General features: G+C 40.4%; 1 protein-coding gene across 4 annotated transcripts in view; it reads left to right on the top strand.

The window, feature by feature from the left end:
• Nucleotides 1-21,909, top strand: part of KIAA1549 (KIAA1549 ortholog) — a 115,851-nt gene that overhangs the window by 76,961 nt on the left and 16,981 nt on the right. For all 4 annotated transcript variants that reach the window (XM_085049578.1, XM_085049577.1, XM_085049580.1 and 1 more), the window contains exons 9-14: nt 2,216-2,393; nt 3,929-4,113; nt 13,595-13,797; nt 16,886-17,010; nt 19,703-19,908; nt 21,612-21,835. In XM_085049578.1, the coding sequence (XP_084905704.1) occupies nt 2,216-2,393; nt 3,929-4,113; nt 13,595-13,797; nt 16,886-17,010; nt 19,703-19,908; nt 21,612-21,835 (1,121 nt within the window). The remainder of the gene's footprint in view (nt 1-2,215; nt 2,394-3,928; nt 4,114-13,594; nt 13,798-16,885; nt 17,011-19,702; nt 19,909-21,611; nt 21,836-21,909) is intronic.

Raw genomic sequence — 21,909 nt, 5'->3', positions numbered from 1 at the left:
CCAAGGTGATGAATGCAGCAAAGAAAGGAAAGTAATCCTCATGCATGCATTTTGGAGATTACATGTGCATTCCTGCTTGTTTCTAAGTGGTGCTCATGCCTTCCAGACCCCAAAATAGTTCAGCCAGGGGTTCTTTATTCCTGTGGGGATTGCTGACCAGGACGTCCCACTGGCTGGCAGGAACTCTGGGAATGCCTTGGGAGTTTCCCCACCACTTGGGTTTCCCTGCTTGAAATTAGGAACTCGATTTTGTTACCAAGGCAACTCTGCTCACTGACCTATGATATTCACTTGAAAAACACTTTTTAAATTAAATTTACTGACACCTGAACACAGTTAAGCCTTTCCTCTGTGGAGGTTAAATGCACATCTAGTATCAACAAAGATGGTATCATTTATGCACACAGAAGTTTAATTAGGCTTTTCTTCTTTTTTTCTTATTTTCCCCCACTTTCTTCCTCCTGTCTTTGAAATTATTCTATCTCCTTCCTCCCTATGTCATCCCTCACTGCCAAAGTATAAATGTAAAAGGCTTAAATGTTTCCTTACATGTGTGCTGCTTTGCTGGATGCCTGGAAAATAGTATTTGTCTCTGCTTGCATTCTTAGCACTCTCAAGGACAGAGGCTAAACCAGTCTGAAGCTGCACAAAGAGTATAATTTGGAGCCATGTGTCACAAAACTTAGAATACAGAAAATCTATAAAAAATAGACACAGTGACTGTGTGCCTCAATTCTATGACTGGATTTATAACAGTTCACACCCAGTGTGCCATTTCCTGTGTTGCAGCAAACTCAGAGGTGAATTTAAATGATCAATAAGTAAAATACAGCAAATCAGTGTGGCAGAGATAGAAACTGAGGTATTGATATTGTTACAGTCACTGTTTTTATGTGCAAGTCTAATTGTCTTGTATTTGCTTCCAGACTGCCCTGCTAGTGATCAGCTTTCCCAGAATACAAATCCATAACCATCTCCCCATGGTTTTGAAATTTTGTCTGCAGCTTCTCTCTGTGTGGTGTGAGCAGTCATTATATATATATATAATATATACACATATATATAATATATACATTATATATATACATATGTACACGCTGCTGTTACCACTCCTGAGAAGTGCTTTTTAGGACATGTTGAGTTGCTGTTCCCCAAAGCCAGAACATCATTCCTGTTGAGCTAGAAATTACACTTCTTTCCTTCAACATGATTTGTTTAGTTGGAAACTAGGAAAGAAAACAATACAAGGCTTTGCTTTTGTAAGCCTCAGACATGCAAACATTTGTGTGTTTGCTTTACTTTAGGCCTATGGGCAGTTTCTGAGATTACAATTTATTAAATCTGTACTTTATAGCAGAAGGATAATTCTGAAGGAAGCAAAATACGTTGCTCTATTTGTCAGTTCCTTCCAGAGCCCTTCAAACTATTAAAAAAAAAAAACAACCAAACCATGACAGAATACCTCATACTATTTTTTGTCCTAATTCTTGTTTGAGCTCACCATTACATGGTAAATTGTTACACAGAGGAGAGTTGTTATATAAAAAGTCGTAATTTTGCAGGAACTCAAAGTTATGTGATTCTCATATGCAATGTAGATGTTTGGTGGTTGGAGAGTATCTACAGGGCTTCCTCATAGCATGCATTCTTTTGATTATTAATGTCTTTAGATGTAGGGAGGAAGAATTGCTCCCCACAGCGTCACATACATTCCTTCCTGAAGAAAGGTGGATGCCAAGGGGAGCTGTTGGGAGGATGAAGGTGACTGTGCAAGTGTTTGAGTTGAAGCAGAGCAAACAGTTTTATTTGATGCTAACAGAATATTCATCTGTGTAGCTGCTTAACATTTAGAAAAATTGGAGCAAAGAGGTGTGTGTGTCATGAATAACAAATTAAAGTTAAGGTAGGTATTTAGAGAAGGGAAAAGTGCAGTCACTCTTCTTCTAACCAGCAATTGCTAAAGGCAGTAGAGGCTGCCAGGGTGGCACAGTGTTGGCACCTTTAGAGTGAAAGCGATTCTCTTCCTTACCAGATCTGTTACGATACAAGTAGGGGGGAGAAAAAAAGGGTATGCCATGAAAATGTGTTATACAAGGGGTCACTTCCCTTGAAATTTTCCTTTCAGTTACAACAGGAGAGAGTATGGACTGTGAAATGTATGGGAGCTCCAAATAAACACAACTTAAAATGTAAAAGCTTCGCAATTTCCTTTCAGATTGTGAACGTGTCGCGGTTAGCTGGTGTGGATAACCCCGTGGAGCTGATCTATTTCGTGGAGGACCAAGATGGGGAGAGACTGAGTGCTCTGAAGTGCTCAGACCTGATGAACAGAGTGGACATCCAGCGGGCTGCCATCATCCTGGGGTACCGCATTGAAGGCGCCGTGGCACAGCGTAAGCCCTGCCAAACCCACACTGAGCCTGCAAGGCACACAGCAAGGGTGTTTGGCTTTCCATGGCACTGCACAGTGCCCACTGTTGCAGTGGTTTGTTCTTGGAATGCTGCAGCTTTGCCTCTCCTGAGGAAATCCAATTTAGCAGCCTTGCAGTGTTCTTGAAGACCCTGCTGAGCTTAGGGCTGCAGCAGAGTCCAACCTCACTGCAGTCACTGCAGTGCTTGTGCTGGAAAAGTCCTGTGCTCACCAAAGACCTTCCTGCCGTTTTCATCTCGTCCTGCTAGGCCAATATTTCTTTACAGTTTATCTTGCACAAACCCCACAGCTGTGAGATGGGAGTGCATTGGTATGAAATGTTTCCTTTAGCTGAGTAATGGCAGTGAAGTTAAACACAACTCACTGCTTTTTTGTCTGAATTACTTTTTCTGGGAAACATCTCCACTAATGGTAGTTGGGGCATTTATTTACTCTGTTGAATATGATTGACCTTAGTTTTGCTTGTTTGTCCATCAGTAATATATAAATAATATAATCTCTTAATGAACATAATGTAAAAGTAATGTAAACTTTTACTAGATAAACAAAAATATTAAGTGTTGAACAAGCTTCGTGATGTGTTTATTGCTTGTTGTGCATGTTGAAACTTATCTTTGACCCATCATTAGAAGTCTTTAAATGCGTCTTACTGGAAGAAACTGTGCCAAAAAAAGGTTATTTTTATAACAAAAAAATAATGCCAGATATGAGCTGTTAGATGTATAAAATATAAGACTTATATGTTCCATTAAGCTCTAGGTTCATCATTAGAATGGCTATTAGTAAATGATATATAAAAATGAATAGAAATAGAAATACTCTTTTTAACTTGAAAACATAATTTTTACAAAGTGCATAATTTGACTAGAAATGTATTATTGCTACGATATTTAGTCCCACATGTAACTACTATGCAAAACAGAGCAAATGAAAGTTTTGTCAGTTCTTTTAGTGTACTTTTTACAAGAATGACTTGCTTGATTACTCTTTCCAGCAGTTCTGTTTTCTGTTTGGGACTAAAGGATCTCACACACTGGCAGTGAAGCTATGCAGAACTAGACACCTTGGGGAGGAGAGCCTTACTGTTTTCAAATTGATTGTGATAAAAAAATGTTGAAGAGAAGAGGCAGCTGGTAATACTGCTTAAAGCAGGAAACAGGCAGCAATGTTGGAAAGTCCATCTTACCTTTGCTAGTGGCAGAGTAATTTTTTTTAGACCCATTTCACTCTGTCAGCTTAGTTTTGGGTTACAGGATGATGTGGCAGAAGTGCGTTTTCATTAGTATTTTAAGCACAGGTCTTCAGAAGGTGGCCCAGGACAATTGATCTTCTGTACCTTAACTTACGGTGGTGGTTTGACATTTCCTGTGATGTGCAGCTGGTTGCTGATAAATTCCCTAACTAGTATTTACAAGAGCCTAAAAATACCCAACCTTGAAGTGTCCTCAGCTTAAAACATAACCACATAATATTGCTGCCTTCCTTTTAACTTTGCAGCCGTGGAGAAGATGAAGGAATCCACTTCAGAGACCCAGAACAGCAACCTGTGGATTATTGTTGGGGTGGCAGTCCCAGTGGCCGTGGTGCTCCTGATTGTTATTATTTTGTACTGGAAACTCTGCCGAACAGACAAGCTGGAGTTCCAGCCAGACACAATGAGCAACATTCAGCAGCGACAGAAGGTAAAAGGGGAAGCTGTGCTGAGAGGAGCCTTGAGGATTCTGAGCATAAATGAATGTGAGACCCTGGGGAACACCTGGCATCCTTAACTAGCATGTGTAAACACAGTTTTAGAGCATCCTAGTTTAGAGGGAGGAAAAAAAAAGAGGAGGAAAGTAGTCTAATGATAGTTGAAGTCAAGAATCCCATAGTGTTTTATTTATTCTCCTGGGTGTATGGTACTGCATTAGGATAGATACATCCTTCTGAAATGTGGGCACTGAGGCTGAAAAGAAGCTTTCTTTATCACTTCATTTCAAGGCTGTGGCTGAGACTGAATAAGAAAAAATTTACTGAGTCTTGAATCACTGACCTTGTTTTCCCCAGAAGGCAGAATTTTTCTTTGGAGGGTTTCTGCTAAACAAAATTGACAGCTAAAGTGCACCACTCATCATACCTCATGCTGGAACTAGAATTTGCTAGAACCTATCCTGGCTGCTCCATGTTCTTCTCCATGTTTGTTGCCATTGTTGAGCCTGTTGCAGTACTAGAACATTAATTAGTGGATTTGTGGGTGCCTGCATAAGTGAGCATGTTGGCCAGAGTGCTGGGTAGGATGGTGAGAAATTCAGTGCTCTTGTCTTTTTCTTGCCCAAGACTGTAAAAAATATGTGATCCGGATTTTCACAAAGGATGTATTCAGTAAAAAGAATGACAAAGTGCCTGAAAGGTTACTTTCTTTTTACAATCAAAGAGAACCCGTGTGTGTCAGAAATGCTTATTACTGACAATACCTTCAGAGGCATTATTAAAGGCAAAATAATCTGCCTGTGCTAATCCTGTGGCACTGCAGTCATGTTCTTGCACTGTCACCTCATGTTCAGTCACACAGTTTTCTCCATAACAAGCCTTGTCTGTACACCATGCTCTCTTTCAAGATAATTAATGATGTGAAAGATGAGAGAAACAGAAAGCGTTTGCACTTCCAAAGCAGTCAGAACAAATCAATAGGAACTTCCACTTGTCTTGTGAGTGCAGATTGTGTGTCAGAATCCAGGCTGGCAACAAGTGGGATGAACTCCCTTTGATGAACTCCACCTTGTTTCACCTGTGCTGTGGTAGTATATAATACAGATTTTTGGCTGAGGAAGTTCCCCACAGTAGTTTTGACTAATTTGAGAAGGGTCATACAAAAGAGGCAAGAGGGGACCATTACCCTTGGTACATTATTTGATCACATTTTCAATACCTCTTTGCTCTCACAAGCTTTTTTTGCAAGGAAGCAACTGGATTGGATTGGCTCTAAGGCCAGGAACATCTTTCATGTAATTACTTTTTTTAAACAAAATATGTCAGTTGCTTTTCCCCACCGCTTCCACAATATTCTTCATCTTAATCATTCATGAGTCAGAAGCCTCAGACTTGTTTATATGCAAGTCTCATTTTGGATTGCCTGGGGAGCCTGTCACTGCCTTCTTTGGGGAAGTCACTCTGAGCAAACTAGAAAAAACCTGTAAGGACATCTAGTTCAATCCTTGTGCCAGTGGAGGTAAAGCAATAAAAAGTGTCTTAAATTTTTATCACTTTGTGCATCAAGCAACTGGAAGAATCTACTTTGCAAACCATTTCCTCCTTTCCCCAGAATAAAAGCAGATGTGCTGCTTGGCCCCACCCTTAAGGCCAGGCTGTTCTTAAAGGGAATATAGATAATAGCAAAAATAATGTTTCTCCTAAGGTAATGGCATGGGCAGGGCAGGCTGGATATGGCAAAAGCCTGTTCTGCACATCAGAAATACAACTCCACCAGTTCCTGTTCCTTCCATCTAGCCTTCCAGCTTCATTACAGCATCAGTGTCTTGCACAAGGATCCTGCTTAAAAAGGCTCATAATATTACTTTCTGTAAAGAGTATAGAGAGGGAGCGTATTATTAAGGGATTTTTTACTTATATGCTGCTTCAGTGGATTTTATTCTTCCCATAAATACATGGGAAAGAAAAGTTTTGTGAGAACTGATGCTAGCAAAAGCAGGTTTGATCGTAAAGTAATAAAAAGTAAAGGATTTTGAAGAGACTCTTGATTTGCTAATCCATCTCTTTGCGTCATAACAGGATCAACAATACTGCAAAATGTTAGGTTTCCTTTTTCATTCTGGAGATTAAATGGGGAAACATACTTAGATCAAAGTTATTTGTATGCTTTTTAAAGGGAGAGTTAAGGAAGCAGGGGAGAGCAGTGAATCCATGCAAGATTCATTGGTCTGTGCAAGGATAATTCTTTTGAAGAGATGATACTAAGATATTTAAAGGGCACATCAAATATTCATGACTTGTTCTGTAAGCCATAGCATCCTACTGGAAATTCACCTTGATGTGACCTGGGTTGTGGCACTGGATAAAGATGTCTTTGCCTTATGAAGTAAAAAGATGCACAAGTGGCATTTTTAAATAACAGGATTTTTTCTCTTGCAATTGCCTGTATCCACCATAACATTGTCCTAACCTCTTCCTTGTCCCAAGGTTTTTTTTCCTGCAAAGAAGCTGTGTCTTGTGGGCAACTGAATTTTTGCCACTGGTTATTTTTCTTCATGATAAACTTGATACATTTCTTTAATGCCCAACCCATCATTTTGCTCTGTACTGGGCCTGTGATGTTTTTGTGCAAAAACACTCCTTTCCTCTTCCCCAGGGAGCAAAAAAACATTTTACATGTTATCCACAGTGGAAGCAGAGTCAGCAATATTATTTCTTTCTCTGTGGACATCCAAAAATTGAAAGGAACCTGATTCACTAGGGGTTTCACTTGCCCTTCTGTGTACATGCATTTGAGGAAAAATGTCAAATCCCTTCCTGGGATAAACAGTTTTTCAGGGAAAGGCTCCCTGACCTAATGGCAAGAACTTGACACCTGTGGACAAGCTAATTGGCAGTTTATTTTGCAGGTCTTGGATGTTCTCTTGTAAGTGTTGGGTGTGTTGAAGTCATTACAGTGATAGCTTTGAGTGGTTTGCTCAGCTCCTTGTTTTTCCATGGGCACATCCTAAAAGCCATGGGGAAAAATGCCTGCTTGTCCAGTTAGATGTCACTCCTCTCTGGAGCCTTCTGCATGCCACTGTGGCTCTTAGAGACTGAATATGTCATTCTGACTCAGAGTCCCTCATGTGCCACAGGTGGAGTGGGTTTGTCCCCACAAAGCCTTGGACAAAGTACTGCACCTTCTCCTTGCTCAGCAGCACAGGCAATGCCAGAGCTGGAGGGCTGCCAGTTGGCCTCGTGTGCCAGCACACCTCAGCTGAAGTGTCACCATCACCTGGGGACTGTCACCAGCCCTTGCACGTCTGCTTTAATCTGCTCACGGTCACAGCTAATGAGTTGTGCCTTCTGCAAGATGTCTGAGAGGCACTTGTGTGGATTTTTATTTCCCCCCCAAGCAGGAATATCTGATATCCAAATGTCATGTGTCAGGTGTGACTTTACACCTCTGAATTGAGAGTTTTGCTTATTATTGTGTATTCAGTAGACTATCTCTTGGATGTTCCCAAGATCAGAGGCCAGCCCTGCTGGAGGCTAAATGCTAGGCTTCTGCTCCTGGTGCAGAGAATTCTTGTGATGTTTTGACATCCTGTAATCCTTTTGTTCATCTGTATAATGTCGAGGCAACAGCTCTGCATTGCAGAAAAATTCAGTCAAAAGAGACTCGTGTTAAGAAAGGCAGCTGACACCAATCTTATAAAAACTACTTGAAAACTGACATGAGTTTATGCAAGCGATTCATGTTTGCATAACAAACATCATTCATTTCTAATAGCTACCTTGACTAGCTACCCGAACTGTTGTCTTTTTTGGGATACAGGATCTGCTTCAGAGTCAATAGCTGGATTCTAACAAGGGATGCAGTATTCAACATCTTAATTACTTCTCAACAATACATTCCTCTGATGGCAATTCCTCTGAAAGAGCTCTTTTGTAGTAACTCTTCTTCTGTAATGAGGATTAACTATTCACAAATGGTAGAAATAAAATACCACACTTAGATATTCTGCTTATACAAATAGGTATAAAAACCTAAAATGTCTCCAGCTGCTTTCTTACAAACATCTGAGTATCTGTCTTGAGGTCATTCCAAAAGGCCAGCTAGCCCAAATGCCACAAGGAATAGCCTAGAGAAGGGGAGAAGGACAGGGCAAGTACCTGTATTGCTTTGCCTTGAGTAACTCTTCAGCTTCCAGTTGTTTGTGTCTCAAGGACACAAATAGAAGTGGTGATATTTAGCAACCCTCAACATACTTATTTTCCATGAACTTAGTTGGTCCTTCTGAACTCATCTCTGTCATACTCCCATCTCCATCATCTCTTTTTCCAATCAGAAGAGTCCCAGTTCTCTAATCCCTTCTTTTGAACTGGACTTTGAACCTTTGAATAATCTGAACTTTTTCTTATTCTTTTCCATCTTTTTTGAGAGGTGGAGAGTAGAATTGAATATGCTATTCATAGTTATATACATATATACAGTGGATTTATAGAGTCATGTTTATATAGTAGTTACTTTCCAAAAGGAGTTAAACAAAAAGAACCTATTTTCAAGATACACATTAAATCATTGTTGCCTGAGGTTTTGATGTTGCTACCCACTTGGAGTTGAAACTTGCAATTTCATTTCAGCAAGCAGGATACTTCTTCAGAATATGTGAATGCACTTTCTGTGCACATTAAACCCCTTTTAGGTATATAAATGTGGGAGTCATTGAACACAACAAAATACCAGCATGAAAAAATAAATGCAAATTGCTGACCTATGCTCTATCTTTGAAGTCTGTGGTTAAAAGTAGCAGCACTTTTTTCATTATTTGCAGAGAGGATGTGTTTTTGGACTGTGTAGTATATATGCTCTGCTCAGATGGTGAGAGCCATGTTAGAATGTATTTGTTTGCTTCACAAGTTTAGAAAATAGTTCCTTTAATTTGTAATTTTTTATGTGTTGTGCTACCTCTCTCAGAGGTTGCAGTTGCTCTTGGAGTTGTGAACATAGCCTTAGAGGAGTAATTCTTTAACATGACTTATGGACAAAAATCTGGTCAAACTGAGACAGCAGTGACCTGTCTATCCTATAAGATTGCCAGTCTTTTTCCAACTTACTCCTGACACTTCCATCCAACCAGTGTGCAAAGGAACCTCACCAAACCATGATGAAGATCGTATTCACCCAGCGGCATTTCTGTCTGAGAAGGAAAGCTAAAACTGTGTGTGATTCAGAAACAAAATCCTGCCTGTTACAGCAGTTATCTCAGCAGCCTGTGGGCATATATGTGCTCAGAGTTATGGGCTTTCAACAACATGATCCCTCTTGTATTTTGTGAAATTTACTGAGCTGTCATGGTGATATTAGTGTGGCTGGAAGAAATGCACAAAGGAGAGGAAGAGGGATGATGAAAATCCGTGAGAAGGATCTGTCTTAAGAAAACATTTCAGAACAGGTGTCTTGAGAATTTCAGGCTTTATAAAGTTTTGTAAGTTTGGGGGTTTCTCTGTTTGTTTTTAATCCTACTCTAGAAGCAGAATTCCGGAGGTGGTATTTTCTGTGGGATTCCTGCCTTCCTCACTATTTGTTTGGTGGTAAGCAGTAACAGTTCTGACTTCTCAGTGGAGGGAAGGACTTGTTCTGGTTTTCTATGCCAGTACAGTGTTCTGCTATTTCCCAGCCTGATGGGAGAAACCCACACAACTCTAAACATGTTTCTTTTCCCCAAGGACAGGTTTGCTCAACTGCTCTACCTGTTCCCCGAAATGGTAATAGTTGACTGAAGTGCTGTTGGGGTGATAAATGGGAGACATAATTTGTATAAAAAGGTAACATGGTCCAAGATAAGAAAATGGGTGGCATTTTGGACATGCAGCCTCCTTTTTGGCCCTCAAAATCCTGCTTCTGGTCTGAGGCTTGCCACAGAGAGCACAGGCTGTCACACTGCTGTAGTGGCAGAGTGGTGGCATCCCATGTAAGATGTAATAAATATAAGGAACTGTCACTGCACATGCACTTCTTTTTACATACAAACACTGCTACCAAGTGAAATATTAAATTAGAGACTGTTTTGGTCCCTAAACGTATTTTCTAAACCAGCAGCAGTGAAGGAACCCCTCTGCACATTTCTCAGGGATGCTTAATGTTGTTTTTTTTTAAAGTAGACTTGGAAAAAGTTTGGCTTATGGCACAAGTAACTTGCATCATATCCCATATCAGAAGAGAGACACAATGGCACAAAAAGACTTCAAGGGATACAAGTGGGTCTTTTTTCAGTATTTTGAAGGTGGCTATGGAGTCAGAGCTCTCCTTCTATGTGATCTAATATGCTTTTATCTTGAACAAGGGGGTTTTTGTGTCTTAACTCAGATATGCATTATTGTTGCTGAATCACAACTGTAATTTGTATGCATACTTTACAGGCAGTCCCTGGCTATCATCCCAAAGGGGTTTGTGTTGAAGAAGAGCAATGCAAACAGAAATACAGAAGTTGTGCTTATGTGGAAAGATATGTAGGAATGATAATAGAAAAATGAGCTGAATAGGAGAATGAGACTCTGAAATGTGAACATGCCTCAGTATTTCTATATTCTTATTTATTGGTAGCTTGGTAGGTGTTTTGAATATCTTATGTAACAGTGACTGTGAACAATATGGATAAATGACTCTTGTGGGAAGAAGATGTAGATGACTTCTTGGATGAGATAGTAGACACGTATTGAAAAAAGAGTTAAAATTAAGAAGACCCTACCAAATACACAGGCAACTGCAAATTATTATATTTTTGATGTGTCATGAGAGTAATGCAGTAAATTCACACTAACCCTTGCTATGCTGCCCTGGGGCTATGGACAGGAATTATTAAAGAAAATACAGCTATAGGTTCTGTGGTGATAGCTGAGATTGGCCCCTGGGTCAACCAGCAAATACCCGTGAAACCCACTGGGAAAGTCTTTAGCCACACTAGTAGTAAATATGCAAAAAATACTCATCTTGCATCCCCTTCTCCTTTCACTGTGTGTTTGCCAGCTTCTGCATGGCATGAGGTGGGTATCCACCTTCTGCAAATAACATTCTTATACTCTGCCCAACTTTGACTAGCAGAGTTAGAACACCATAAATTCAGTTTTTCCACAGACCCCTCTTGCTCTCCCACCCTGCTGGATCCTAAGAAGGCCAAGCCTGTGCCAAGGATCTAACAAGGTGGGAGAGCAAGAGGGTTCTGTGGAAGAACTGGATTTATGATGTTCTAACTCAAGACTCTGTTGCAATGCCTGTGTGTGAGAGGATCCAGTTGTGGTTGTTTCAGACAATCTTGACTGCTATTTCTTACAGTGTCAGTGCTGGTCTCTGCAGTACTAACAGCCTTTTAATTCAGCTGCTGTGTGGTCTGTCTGCAGATAAACATTTGTGGATACATATGCTGTGGTGTATCTACATGTACTCATAAATATATCTGTTCCCATGGCTGTGCTTAGATAAAAGGTTATGTTGGACTGCAGCTACAAGTAAGACTATTCAGAGTTAAAAGAGATGAAAATTTTATGGTTTAGTATGTTGTTTTACTCCCAGATGGGTTTACAAACTCAGTTGGCTGGAGTGACTCTAGGATAGGTTGAAGTTCATGCAACATTTTTAGTAAAACCATACTGGCAACTCCAGTATTCCTCAACTGTTTGTCTCTCTTCTTGCTCAACTCACCCATCACACTGTTCAAAAAGCAGTAATAACTTCGCAGGTTGATAGGAAAAGGCTAGAGCACCACCAGATTTTTTTGTGGAAGAATTGTGCCCAGCACATGGTGAAAACCATCATCATCTTTGGAGCTAAGGGGACTGGAGTCTTTTTTATTAAGTAAGCAAGATCCTGAAGACAAATATTTAACATCTGAAGGGGGGGAAATTTCAGGAAGGCTTCACTAGATGACATGACTCAAAAAAATGGAGACACAGTGACACCTTCACCTGGTGTAGCTCCCCAGTGCCTTTCTGAATCAGTGGTTGCAGTTATTTGCATAAATTCAATAACTGCATCAGCCATAATGCAGAATTGAAGGGACTGTTGTAAAGCCCAGGACAAATGGATATAGGGGAAGACAGCCAGATCTGTTCCAATAATAAGCTTACTCATTTTGTGAGAAATGAACTCCAAAACCTCAGCAGATAAACTGCTGGATTTTACAGAAGAGCTTTTATTGCCATCTACTGGTTTAAACAGGCAGCTTGCTCAGCTGCATCGCCCTTTCTAAGAACCGTTTGGAAAATGTTTGCTTACTGAGAAAATATTTTGAAGAGATTGTTTCAAAATATTCCTTAGGCAAGCTTATCTTTGGCATGATATCAGACGAGTCTGTTTGCAGTTAGCTGTGCAGGCATGCCAGGCTTTATGAAAAGGGGTTCATTTACACATCTGGAACCTGAAGCACCCAGAAATGCACTCCAGCACATGCTTCACTTTGCAGGAAATCAGCCCTGGGAACACACAGAGGGTTGTGTGTGTGCTGTGCAGCAGGTTGTGTGTGTGTGTACTTTGAAAACTGGATTTTCCAGCGTTTCTTTCTGCTTTCAACTTCCAAACTCCGTGAAATTGAGTGGGGCTTGAAGGAAAACTTTGTCTTAATTAGTTCTTCAGATTTTCCAATTACTCCAAAGCCCCCCAAATAATCGGCAGAGAGCTTGAAACTTGGAGCCTTGATTAAGTCTGAATAAAGTAATTGATACGGTGAGATTGGCTTGTTTTATAAATACAGTTAGGAAAGTAAAAAGCCGCATTCTGTGTCTTTCTCAAGCAAGATGTCCATTGAATAAGATCTTCAGGATAATTTCTCTTAATTCCAAAGCCTTTTGTATATTCTTTTGTCTGTTCAGTATGAAATTCCTAAGAAATAGCTTTTCATTTTTTTGCTGTGGGCATCGATGCTGGCTGACAAGTCCTTGCCAGGTTGCTGTGTAACTCAGATCTGCAGAGTGTTTATCTTTCAGCAGATGAACTAGGTGTTTGTACAAGCACTCCCAGACTCCTGCAGATTTGGGGAGCTCAAAATGAGAAAGGTCAACAGTGACATTATTCAAATTATTTAAAATCCTGCATCCATTTTGGCTGGAAGAAGTGGAAATATGACCTGGCAGTGGTAGCCATTTCAGACTGTACCCAGGTGTCTACAGCCTTGCACTCACAAGTACACAAAAAGCTCCTCACACAATGAATAAATGTGAAGAAATAGCAGTAAATAATAGTAGCAGCATCAGAAGGCTATTTTTAACTAGACTTTTTGATTTGGAATTTTAAACTGTGTATCATATACTGCAGTGAGATGCCAGAATTGGGGAGAATTTAGTTTTCTTTCCCCTGGTGCTCTCATATACATTCCTGAGGCTACCACAGCCTGACCATCCTCTCAGTGGCCATCGTTTGCAGATCTGAACCAAACCCTTTGTCCTCATCATCACTTACAGTTCCTGTTTTTTGTCTTTGTTCTTTTCTCACAGCTACAAGCCCCCAGTGTGAAAGGCTTTGATTTTGCCAAGCAGCATCTGGGCCAGCACAACAAAGATGATGTCCTGATTATCCACGAGCCAGCTCCTTTACCAGGACCCATTAAGGACACCACCCCATCTGAGAACGGAGATGTGCCCAGCCCCAAGTCCAAGATGTCCACAAAGCCTTCAAAGACCGTTCGACACAGAGGGAGGTCAGTTGACAGAGATGAAACAAATTGTAGCAGACAACAGTTTATTGAGGGCTAGTGGTTGCTGTGGTTTTTAGGGCAATTTCAGTGGAAAGAAGTGTTCCCGAGCTCTGGAACTTGGATTTTCTAGTGAGCCACCAGTGTTACACCTTGCTGCTTATTAGTACAAGGTTGTGAGAATTTAGTGTTCATTTTTCTTTTAAAGGGATCATACCCAGGGGTATTTAAGGTGTATTTAAGACACTGGTGAGTTGATTGGAGTCAAGTCATTCCTTGCTTACTGGAAACACCAAGTGTGTGTTTTCCAGTGCAGTCTTTTGGTGATTTCTAGCTCCTAAGCCAGTATGTGGTTTAAAACAAATGAAAACCACTGATGGAGAGTAATGTGTTTCAGTCACATTAATAGTGATTAATACATGTATGAAGAGTTGGGATTTCCAAAAATAAGCCATATCTCCAAAATTCAGGGATGATGCAGGAATGTTGGTTATTTATGATTGTCTGGTGGCTCTCATAGCAAATGAGCCTTACTCAGAGAAAGGAATGATAATTTACAGCTGTGCAAGTGGAGAATTGTCTGTCAGCCATCAGCAGAAATTTCCTAACCTTTTCCAATAATCACAGGATGTCACTATCCCTTGCTGGTAAGAATTGTGTTTATAGGATACATGATGTAACAAAGCTAGGCAGTAAGAAAGGATCTGTGCACAAACAAAAAGGGGATCAGTGGGAAGATAGCAGGTGGGGAAAAAATGGAGCTCTGAGAAGAGCCTTCTGAACTCCACTTTCTGGTGATTCTTCTTCCTCACTCTCACACGTTCACTCCTTTGGCTCCAGCTCTGCATTCCCTGTGCTTATACCTATGTGAAACTGCACAGTGGGAGGAAAAAAAAAGCAAACAATCAAGGGCAGGGTTGTATGACAAAGTAATATAAATCGGAAAGACAAGTGTTTCTGTATTTCTTTTTTGAAGTTTGGAAGTGGCATAGGACAGAGGTGATACGTGGAGGAAGGGAAGGCATCTATATTTATATGCAGATAAACAAAAGAAATAAGTTTAAATTTGAGGTTGCTACTGGATTTTGTCTAGAATGATTCAGGAAACTAAACAGAAGAAAATTCAGAAGCAAACATTTTAATGATACACCATAGCTCCATTGTAGAAGGCCACCAGGTAATTCAGGTGTGATGTGCCCTTAGTGAAGCCATGTTGACTGTCACCAAGCCCCTTCTTATTTTCCATGTGCTTCAGCACAGTTTCCAGAACAATCTGCTCCATGAGCTTCCTAGGCACAGAGGTGAGAGTACCTGACCTGTAGCTCACACACTTGAAATGTTTTCAGAATATAATCTCCCTCTTCTCCCTCGTATTCTCTTAAGAACAAATCTTCCTTTGGGCTCAGCTGTGGAGATGTTGCCATCATCTCCCTGCCATGCTGCCATGCCCATGTCAGCTTGGGATTTGAAACATTTATTCCCTGAGGCACAAGCTGAAATGTGAAATGGCATCACACAGTGTGATGTTGGGTTTAGCTGCTTGATGTTTTGTGAGGAAATACAGAGCTCAGTTCATCACAGTTCAGTTCAGGATTGTATGTTCCATGCCAGGAAATCTGGTGGTGATGTGAGTACACGTTCTGTATCTGTAAGGAACAACAAACAAGAACAGCCAGAAACAGCTCAGAAAGCTCAGCTTCCCGAGGCTCCAGCTGAGAGCTGGACCTGTTGTTTTGCCTTGAGAATACACAACTGCATGTTCCTCAGCACTTAGAAGAAATGGCTGGTGTTGACTCAACTCTTATTTATGTTCCTATAACTTAGTGATAATTTGGATAGACTGAGGAAGGAGTGTGAAGGGTAATGCAGAGCACCATGAGATAAAACAGAAAGACAGCAGGAGATCTGGAAACAGAACTCCAGCCTCATACTCTGCTGAACCAAGACAAAGCTGATGGAGATGATAGCTCTGCACACCCTCTCCCCCATAGGAAAAATGCAGTGATGCAGATCTCTAAGCCCATTGAGGACCATTTATCCTCTTTTCCCTGCTATTATTTTTTTTAATTGGGAAGTGGCATTACTATTACAGTCCTGCAGATCAGGCCATTGTTTAGGGAGGAGAGAAAGGGAAGTTGAATTCAGAGCATTGCCTGCTGCAAGGAGTAGATTTAACTTCAATGGACTTGTCAGGCTGCATTTGGTTATCTTAGCCTGTGGGCTCTGGGCAGGTTGATGTTTAGCCAAGAGCCTCAGAAACTCGTTCAGATCCCCATCTAGCCCAAGCAAATCCTGCACTAATGAGGTTAATGCACAGACATGGGCACACTTTCCATGATTAACTCCCTGCTGGAATAGAATATGAGTGTTCACAGGACAAAATGGTCACTAGAGACACTATCACAAAGGCTGATCCCATGTGAAAAGACAGCCTTTCGTGTCAGGCAATGATGTGGACCCTGTATTTTTTTCTATTTTTGTACTATCAGAATAATTCTGCAGCTGAAGTATTTTGTTAGGGAAAATCATGGTATTTTTTTTATTTTTATGTATTGCCTACAAAAGCTACAAGCACTGAGATTGTAATTTTTAGATAACAAAAATGTTCTTAATCTTGTGACTGCATGGAATTAATACACAAAAGAGTCATTTTTGAATGGCCTTACATTTGACTAGTCAGGAAAATATTCACATAGATTTGTATTGTTAGCAAGTCAACACCAAGTTAGCAAGGCTGAATGTCAGGCTAGTTACCTGCATGGGTTTCATATTCCTAATATAATTATTTTCTTTCTGAGAGGTAAATTGCTAGTTACAAATGCACAGCTTTTTCTTGTGTATTTCAAAGGCAAAATTACCTAATAACATTGTCACATGTGAATCCTATTGCAGTCATTTTTCACACAACAACAGTAACATCGTGGCAATGAATATCTAGCTATGATAATGTGTTATAAACTTACTTATAAACAGAGGAAAATTTTAGCAGCCTTCACAAGACATTTAGCACAGGATTCTTTGCATGTGATAACTATGCCCCTTTGCAGACTTGTGTTACATGTTGGTTTGTTTGTTTTTTTCACATTTGTGGCAGAATTTCACCATCAGATGCTGAATCCACAGCAAGTGAACAATCCAGCGGGAGAGAGACAGGAGAAGAAAGTGCAAGACCATCAGCTGTTGCAAACGAGGGCAAACCACGCAGAGCAGTGAAGAAGGGTTTGTTACTCTTTTTTTCTCCTTCTATGCTCTAGTGCTCAACTCAGATTGAAGAGTTACTCTGGTGCTGTAACTTTTCTAAGCTCATCTTTGGCTGTTGATTTTTTTCTGCTTTTTGCCGCAGAAAATCCTTTCCTATTTGGTTTCGTTTCTTCTGTTGAAACTGAAGAGCTACACATTCCTTTCATTCCAGCAAGCTTTTGAAACAAATGGCTTAGCAGGAATGAATCTTGCCTGCTTTTGTCCCACACACTCCCCCCAAAAAAACCCTTTCCAGTTAGGTCTAATTGTGTGGCTCATGGTAGCAGAATTGCAGACAGTTATATGGGCAGTAGAGGTCACAGCAGGACTTCAGACCGCAGTGACTTTGAAAAAGTGAGATGAAAAAAAAGACACCAGAGAGGTAAAAGCTTTACCTCTCTGGTAAACTCATTTACAAATGAGTTGTAATTCAGTCATCATGATTGAACTTTAGAACTATCAAAATTCAGTGCTAAGATGTTCATAACACTGGTGTTTTTTTATAAAGAACCATCTTGCTTCCAGTAAAAGTGCCACTGTTTTTGTTGGAGGTACCCTAAAATACATTTATGTATATTAAGATATTTGAGAAGTTAATAAAACATTTCAGGAGGGTTTGAGTTGCTCCAACCTCTCTGACTTCAATTCTGTTGCTCTGGTTTAGTGTTCTCCCATTCCGTCTTACCTGGGAACTCCATTTTCATCTCTTCATTTTCTGTTTGGCTTAAAACTTCATGTAAGGTTTAACATTTCATTTTGGTGTAGAAATGTTAAGTGTTGCTACATCTGAATTACCCAGTAAAGGCAGCAAGGAAACTGTGTAAAATGTGTCCTTTCTATCTATCATGCCCTTACTGAGTAAAATGCACTAATTTCTCAACATTTGGTGCCTCTAGTTTGCAAATCATAGGGATTATTTTTAGCGTTCAGAATTGGAGGCACTGTCTGCTGAGAGCTCTCTACTGAATGGGAGATTCAGTTCCCTTTTTGTGCAGCTGAGATTTGGCAGTTTGAGCCAAGTTCATGCATTTCATTCAAAAGTAAATGCAATCATCTTACTGCTGTGGGTTTTTTTCCAGTTGCCATTCTAGCTAAATTATTTGTCATAATTACTGTGTTGTCTCTTCTTTTTCCTTTATGTTGTCAGGAGCAAACAGAGTGGGTAAGTAACCAGAGCTGGTAGTTGAGTACAAATGTGAATAGAGGTGTTGGAGTAGCTGCAATTATGTCTTAAGGATGGAAGAGTTTGTCATCTAAGAAAACAAAATTGCTTTTGAGCTATTGAAGTATGAAAAAAGTCTCAGTAACACAAATTATAGTAATCCGGCACATTTTTCTAATTTCTCCCTCCCAATTCTTTCAAGTTATTGAGGAAAACATCACTGTGAAAGAAGCAAAACTAAGGCAGCTGTTGGTCCTGAAACCAGCTTTGAGTAAACAAGTTGGAGATACTGTTAGAATTAATGTCTTACTGGAAGCCCAAGAAAAACACAAACTACCTGCAAAGAAACACAAACATTTTGTCATGAGCTAGTGTTTTTTTCTTTGCCAGTATTGACACATGGCTGACACCATCTTTGATAATGTCTAACACATCTAGTGATAAAATAAGTGATACAATAAAATCATAGCTTCCTGACATTTCAGTTCAATTAATAGTTTCAACTCAGGGAGCAGTGATGAGCATTGATCCTGATGTGTGACCTATATGGACTTGTTGTCTCAAGATGATCTGACCAGTATTGGGGTATTAATTACCTCTCTGTTAATTTTTAGACTCAGCTGAACCAGTCTGAAATCAAAGTTTCATTCATGTAGTGCCATCTGATAGCTTTATAAGGAAGATTTTCTAAACATCAATAATAGTGTAATATAAGAACTTTGAAATGAGAAATTATGCTTATTCTCTCTGTCAAAAAATCACTGGGGTGATCCTGTAGGTTTCAAGTCTTTTGAGGGAGATGACACATTTCTGTTGAAGCAATTAAGTGTTGGCAGGACCTGGGCTGCATTTCTGTGCATACTTGTTTTTATAATGTCTTTTGCTGATTGTATTTGAGTTGGTTTAACTTCTTTAACCAATTACATGACAATATTTATGCAGTTTGCTTATTACTATGTGAACTATTTATCCTGTCACAGAGAAGAAATCTGGTTTAAAAGCTTTAATCAGTAATATGCCTGTAGAATTCTTTGTGCTTTGTGTGGATTTCTAGGGGTTGTTTTGTTTGCTCTTATATCACTCTTACCACTTAAAAAATGCATTTTGCACTGAGACATCTTTCATTGCTTTTTGAACCCCCATTTGAGCAATTTGCATTTTCTTAAGTACCGATAAGAGGAATCATTAGCTGAATGTACTTAAACAGCTTTTTATGGAGTAAAGTAGATTGAGATTTTGGGGGTTTGCAAATGCCAAGAGCTTGATTTACAGAAATAAAGAATGACAGCTCACCTTCTGGAAATACAATGGGAAAATGTTTATAATTTGCAAACCGCGGGGTAAACTTGTTGCACACGAAATGTGAGTCGACTGGAAAGCCTGTAGGGCAAATTAGACACAGATGGAAAACAAGATACAGTTTTGTAGCACAGCATCTGTAGAGCTTAACGTTTGACTGTGATAACCCTGGCAGCAGTGCTTCACTCTGTGCTGGTTGTGGTTATTCAGGACCTCCCCAGAGCAGCAGTGGGAACGAGCAGCACTCCTCAGCCTCTATCTTTGAGCACGTGGACAGGATGTCCCGTTCCTCAGACGCCAGCAGACGTGTCCCCAGCAAGATCCAGCTGATTGCCATGCAGCCCATGGCAGCACCTCCAGTGCAGAACTCAGTGCTCTCCGATCGAGTGGTAGAGACCAACAAAATTAATAAAGAGGTATTTTTAAAGTGTTTTCACAGTGTTTTTTGGAGGGCTGTATGCCTAGCCAAGAGGGGAGTGAAAAGTGTACAGTTTCTTGTTGTCAGGAGTTCTTTGTAAATTCCTGAGGTGTTAAATCTTGACAAGGAGTAATCCTATTTCCATCCAGAGAAATTATCTGACCTGTTTTTAAGAGATGCCTAAACCAAAATTTAAACACAGAGGATCTGATGGTCAGGATAGCTTGTGTTAGCATCCTTTTGCAGTCAGACTTACCAAGAGTTGTGCTAATTTATGTATGAGAGTTGAAACATGGGGCCCACCTTGCTTGTCATTCTACACTATTCTTTTACTTTTCAGAACTCAGGATGTTGGTTATACAAAGAAATGATCTCAAAACATTCTGGGGTATGAATTTGCAGCACAGTTCATTGCTTGCAGCTTCTGATGTGTTCACCTGACAGTAAACACACAAAACTTCCTGCTTTCTCTGAGGCTCACAGTACTGTAAGCAGAATATGAGCTTGCCTGAGGCATGAGGAAAGGTTATGTAAAACCACATCAGACACTGCCTGACAGTGCCACATACCTGCATCCTGGTTTTGTACTGGCTGTAAGAGAACATCTTTTCACAGTGGAAGATTGCTGTACCTTAACTTTGTTAAAAGTCTGTGTTTCTCAATGCCTTACTGAAGAGAGGCAAATACATATATCTAGGATACAGAGGCAAGAGGAGCCACAAAACAGAAATCCATCTATATGGGCAGAAGACATATAATTCTAACTGTAAACATAAAGAGCAAGTCTGACTTGTCCTGTATATGCTTTTTTTTTTTTTTTGGATTGTCATGAGAGAATACACAAAAATCAAATTTTATTTGGTTCTCAATTTGCTGATGCAGATATGTTCCAGAGCTAGTCCAGCACAGGCAGAGCAGTTGTTGCTACCTGACCTGGTGCTCAAGTATTTACCAGTGATAAGAATGATTTCAGTGTGTGTTGGACTGGGACTTGAAGAGTGTGGTGTTACAGTAGCTTTGCCCAGATAACGAGATGCACTGCGTGAAATTTGGAAAAAAGGTAGGAGAGAGGCATGAAAAGTCAGCCTCCAAGAAGATGTAGAGCTGACAGTGCCATGTTCATCTGGGGACCTGAGCCCTTGTGTTGCTCCTGCATTCCTGTACAGCTCTTGGCAGCCCCTCTTGCTCAGCAGAGGCGCTGAGTTATGAGCTCTGTTGCTCTTTAAGTTCTTACTCCTTTTATGATGAAGGTCATTAAAGGGAAAGGGTGACAAATTTTAAACACTGTTGATCAAATATATGTCTGCTTGCCTAATATAGCTAACTACAGACTGGTTAGTCTTATTTTTTCAGAGTGATATCACTTCTAGCAGACAGCTGGAGTTTTTTGTGCTCCTCCTGCCTTTTGTTAACAAACTGCCACTTCCCTCTAATTGCACCTGCTGTGCTGGCAGTCGTGTTGTGTATAATAGTACATCTACCTGGGGAGAAAATGGGGAGACTGCAAAATACCCAGGACAGAAAGTGTGTTTGTAAATTGTGTGACTTATTTTAGTCCTCCAGAGATTTGGGGGAGGATGGAGGCAGGGGCAGGCAGGGAGGTGGGGAGGAGAGGTTTATGGAAAAGCAGCAAAATCCAGTTTGCAAAATAGACAACCGAAGAAAATGTGGGTTTGGGTTTTTTTCTCCTCTTTCCTTAAGATCCAAACAGCCCTGAGGCACAAATCGGAGATCGAGCATCACCGCAATAAGATTCGCCTCCGCGCCAAGCGCAAAGGGCACTATGAGTTTCCCGTGGTGGATGACGTGGTGGTGGTTGACTCCAAGGAGCAGCACAGGATATATCGCAAGGCACAGATGCAGATTGACAAGATTCTAGACCCTGGAGGCAGTGTGCCTACTGTCTTCATAGAGCCCAGGAAGAGGTAGGCATTTCAAAGATGGAAAGAACAATTTTCTTTTACATTCGCTTCCCAAAATACATCAAAACTGTACTTCT

Source organism: Lichenostomus cassidix, chromosome 1Ab, assembly GCF_008360975.1.
Source record: "Lichenostomus cassidix isolate B80296 chromosome 1Ab, HeHo_3.0, whole genome shotgun sequence".
In the NCBI taxonomy this organism is placed as follows: domain Eukaryota; kingdom Metazoa; phylum Chordata; class Aves; order Passeriformes; family Meliphagidae; genus Lichenostomus; species Lichenostomus cassidix.
This window is presented reverse-complemented; position numbering and strand designations above follow the sequence as displayed.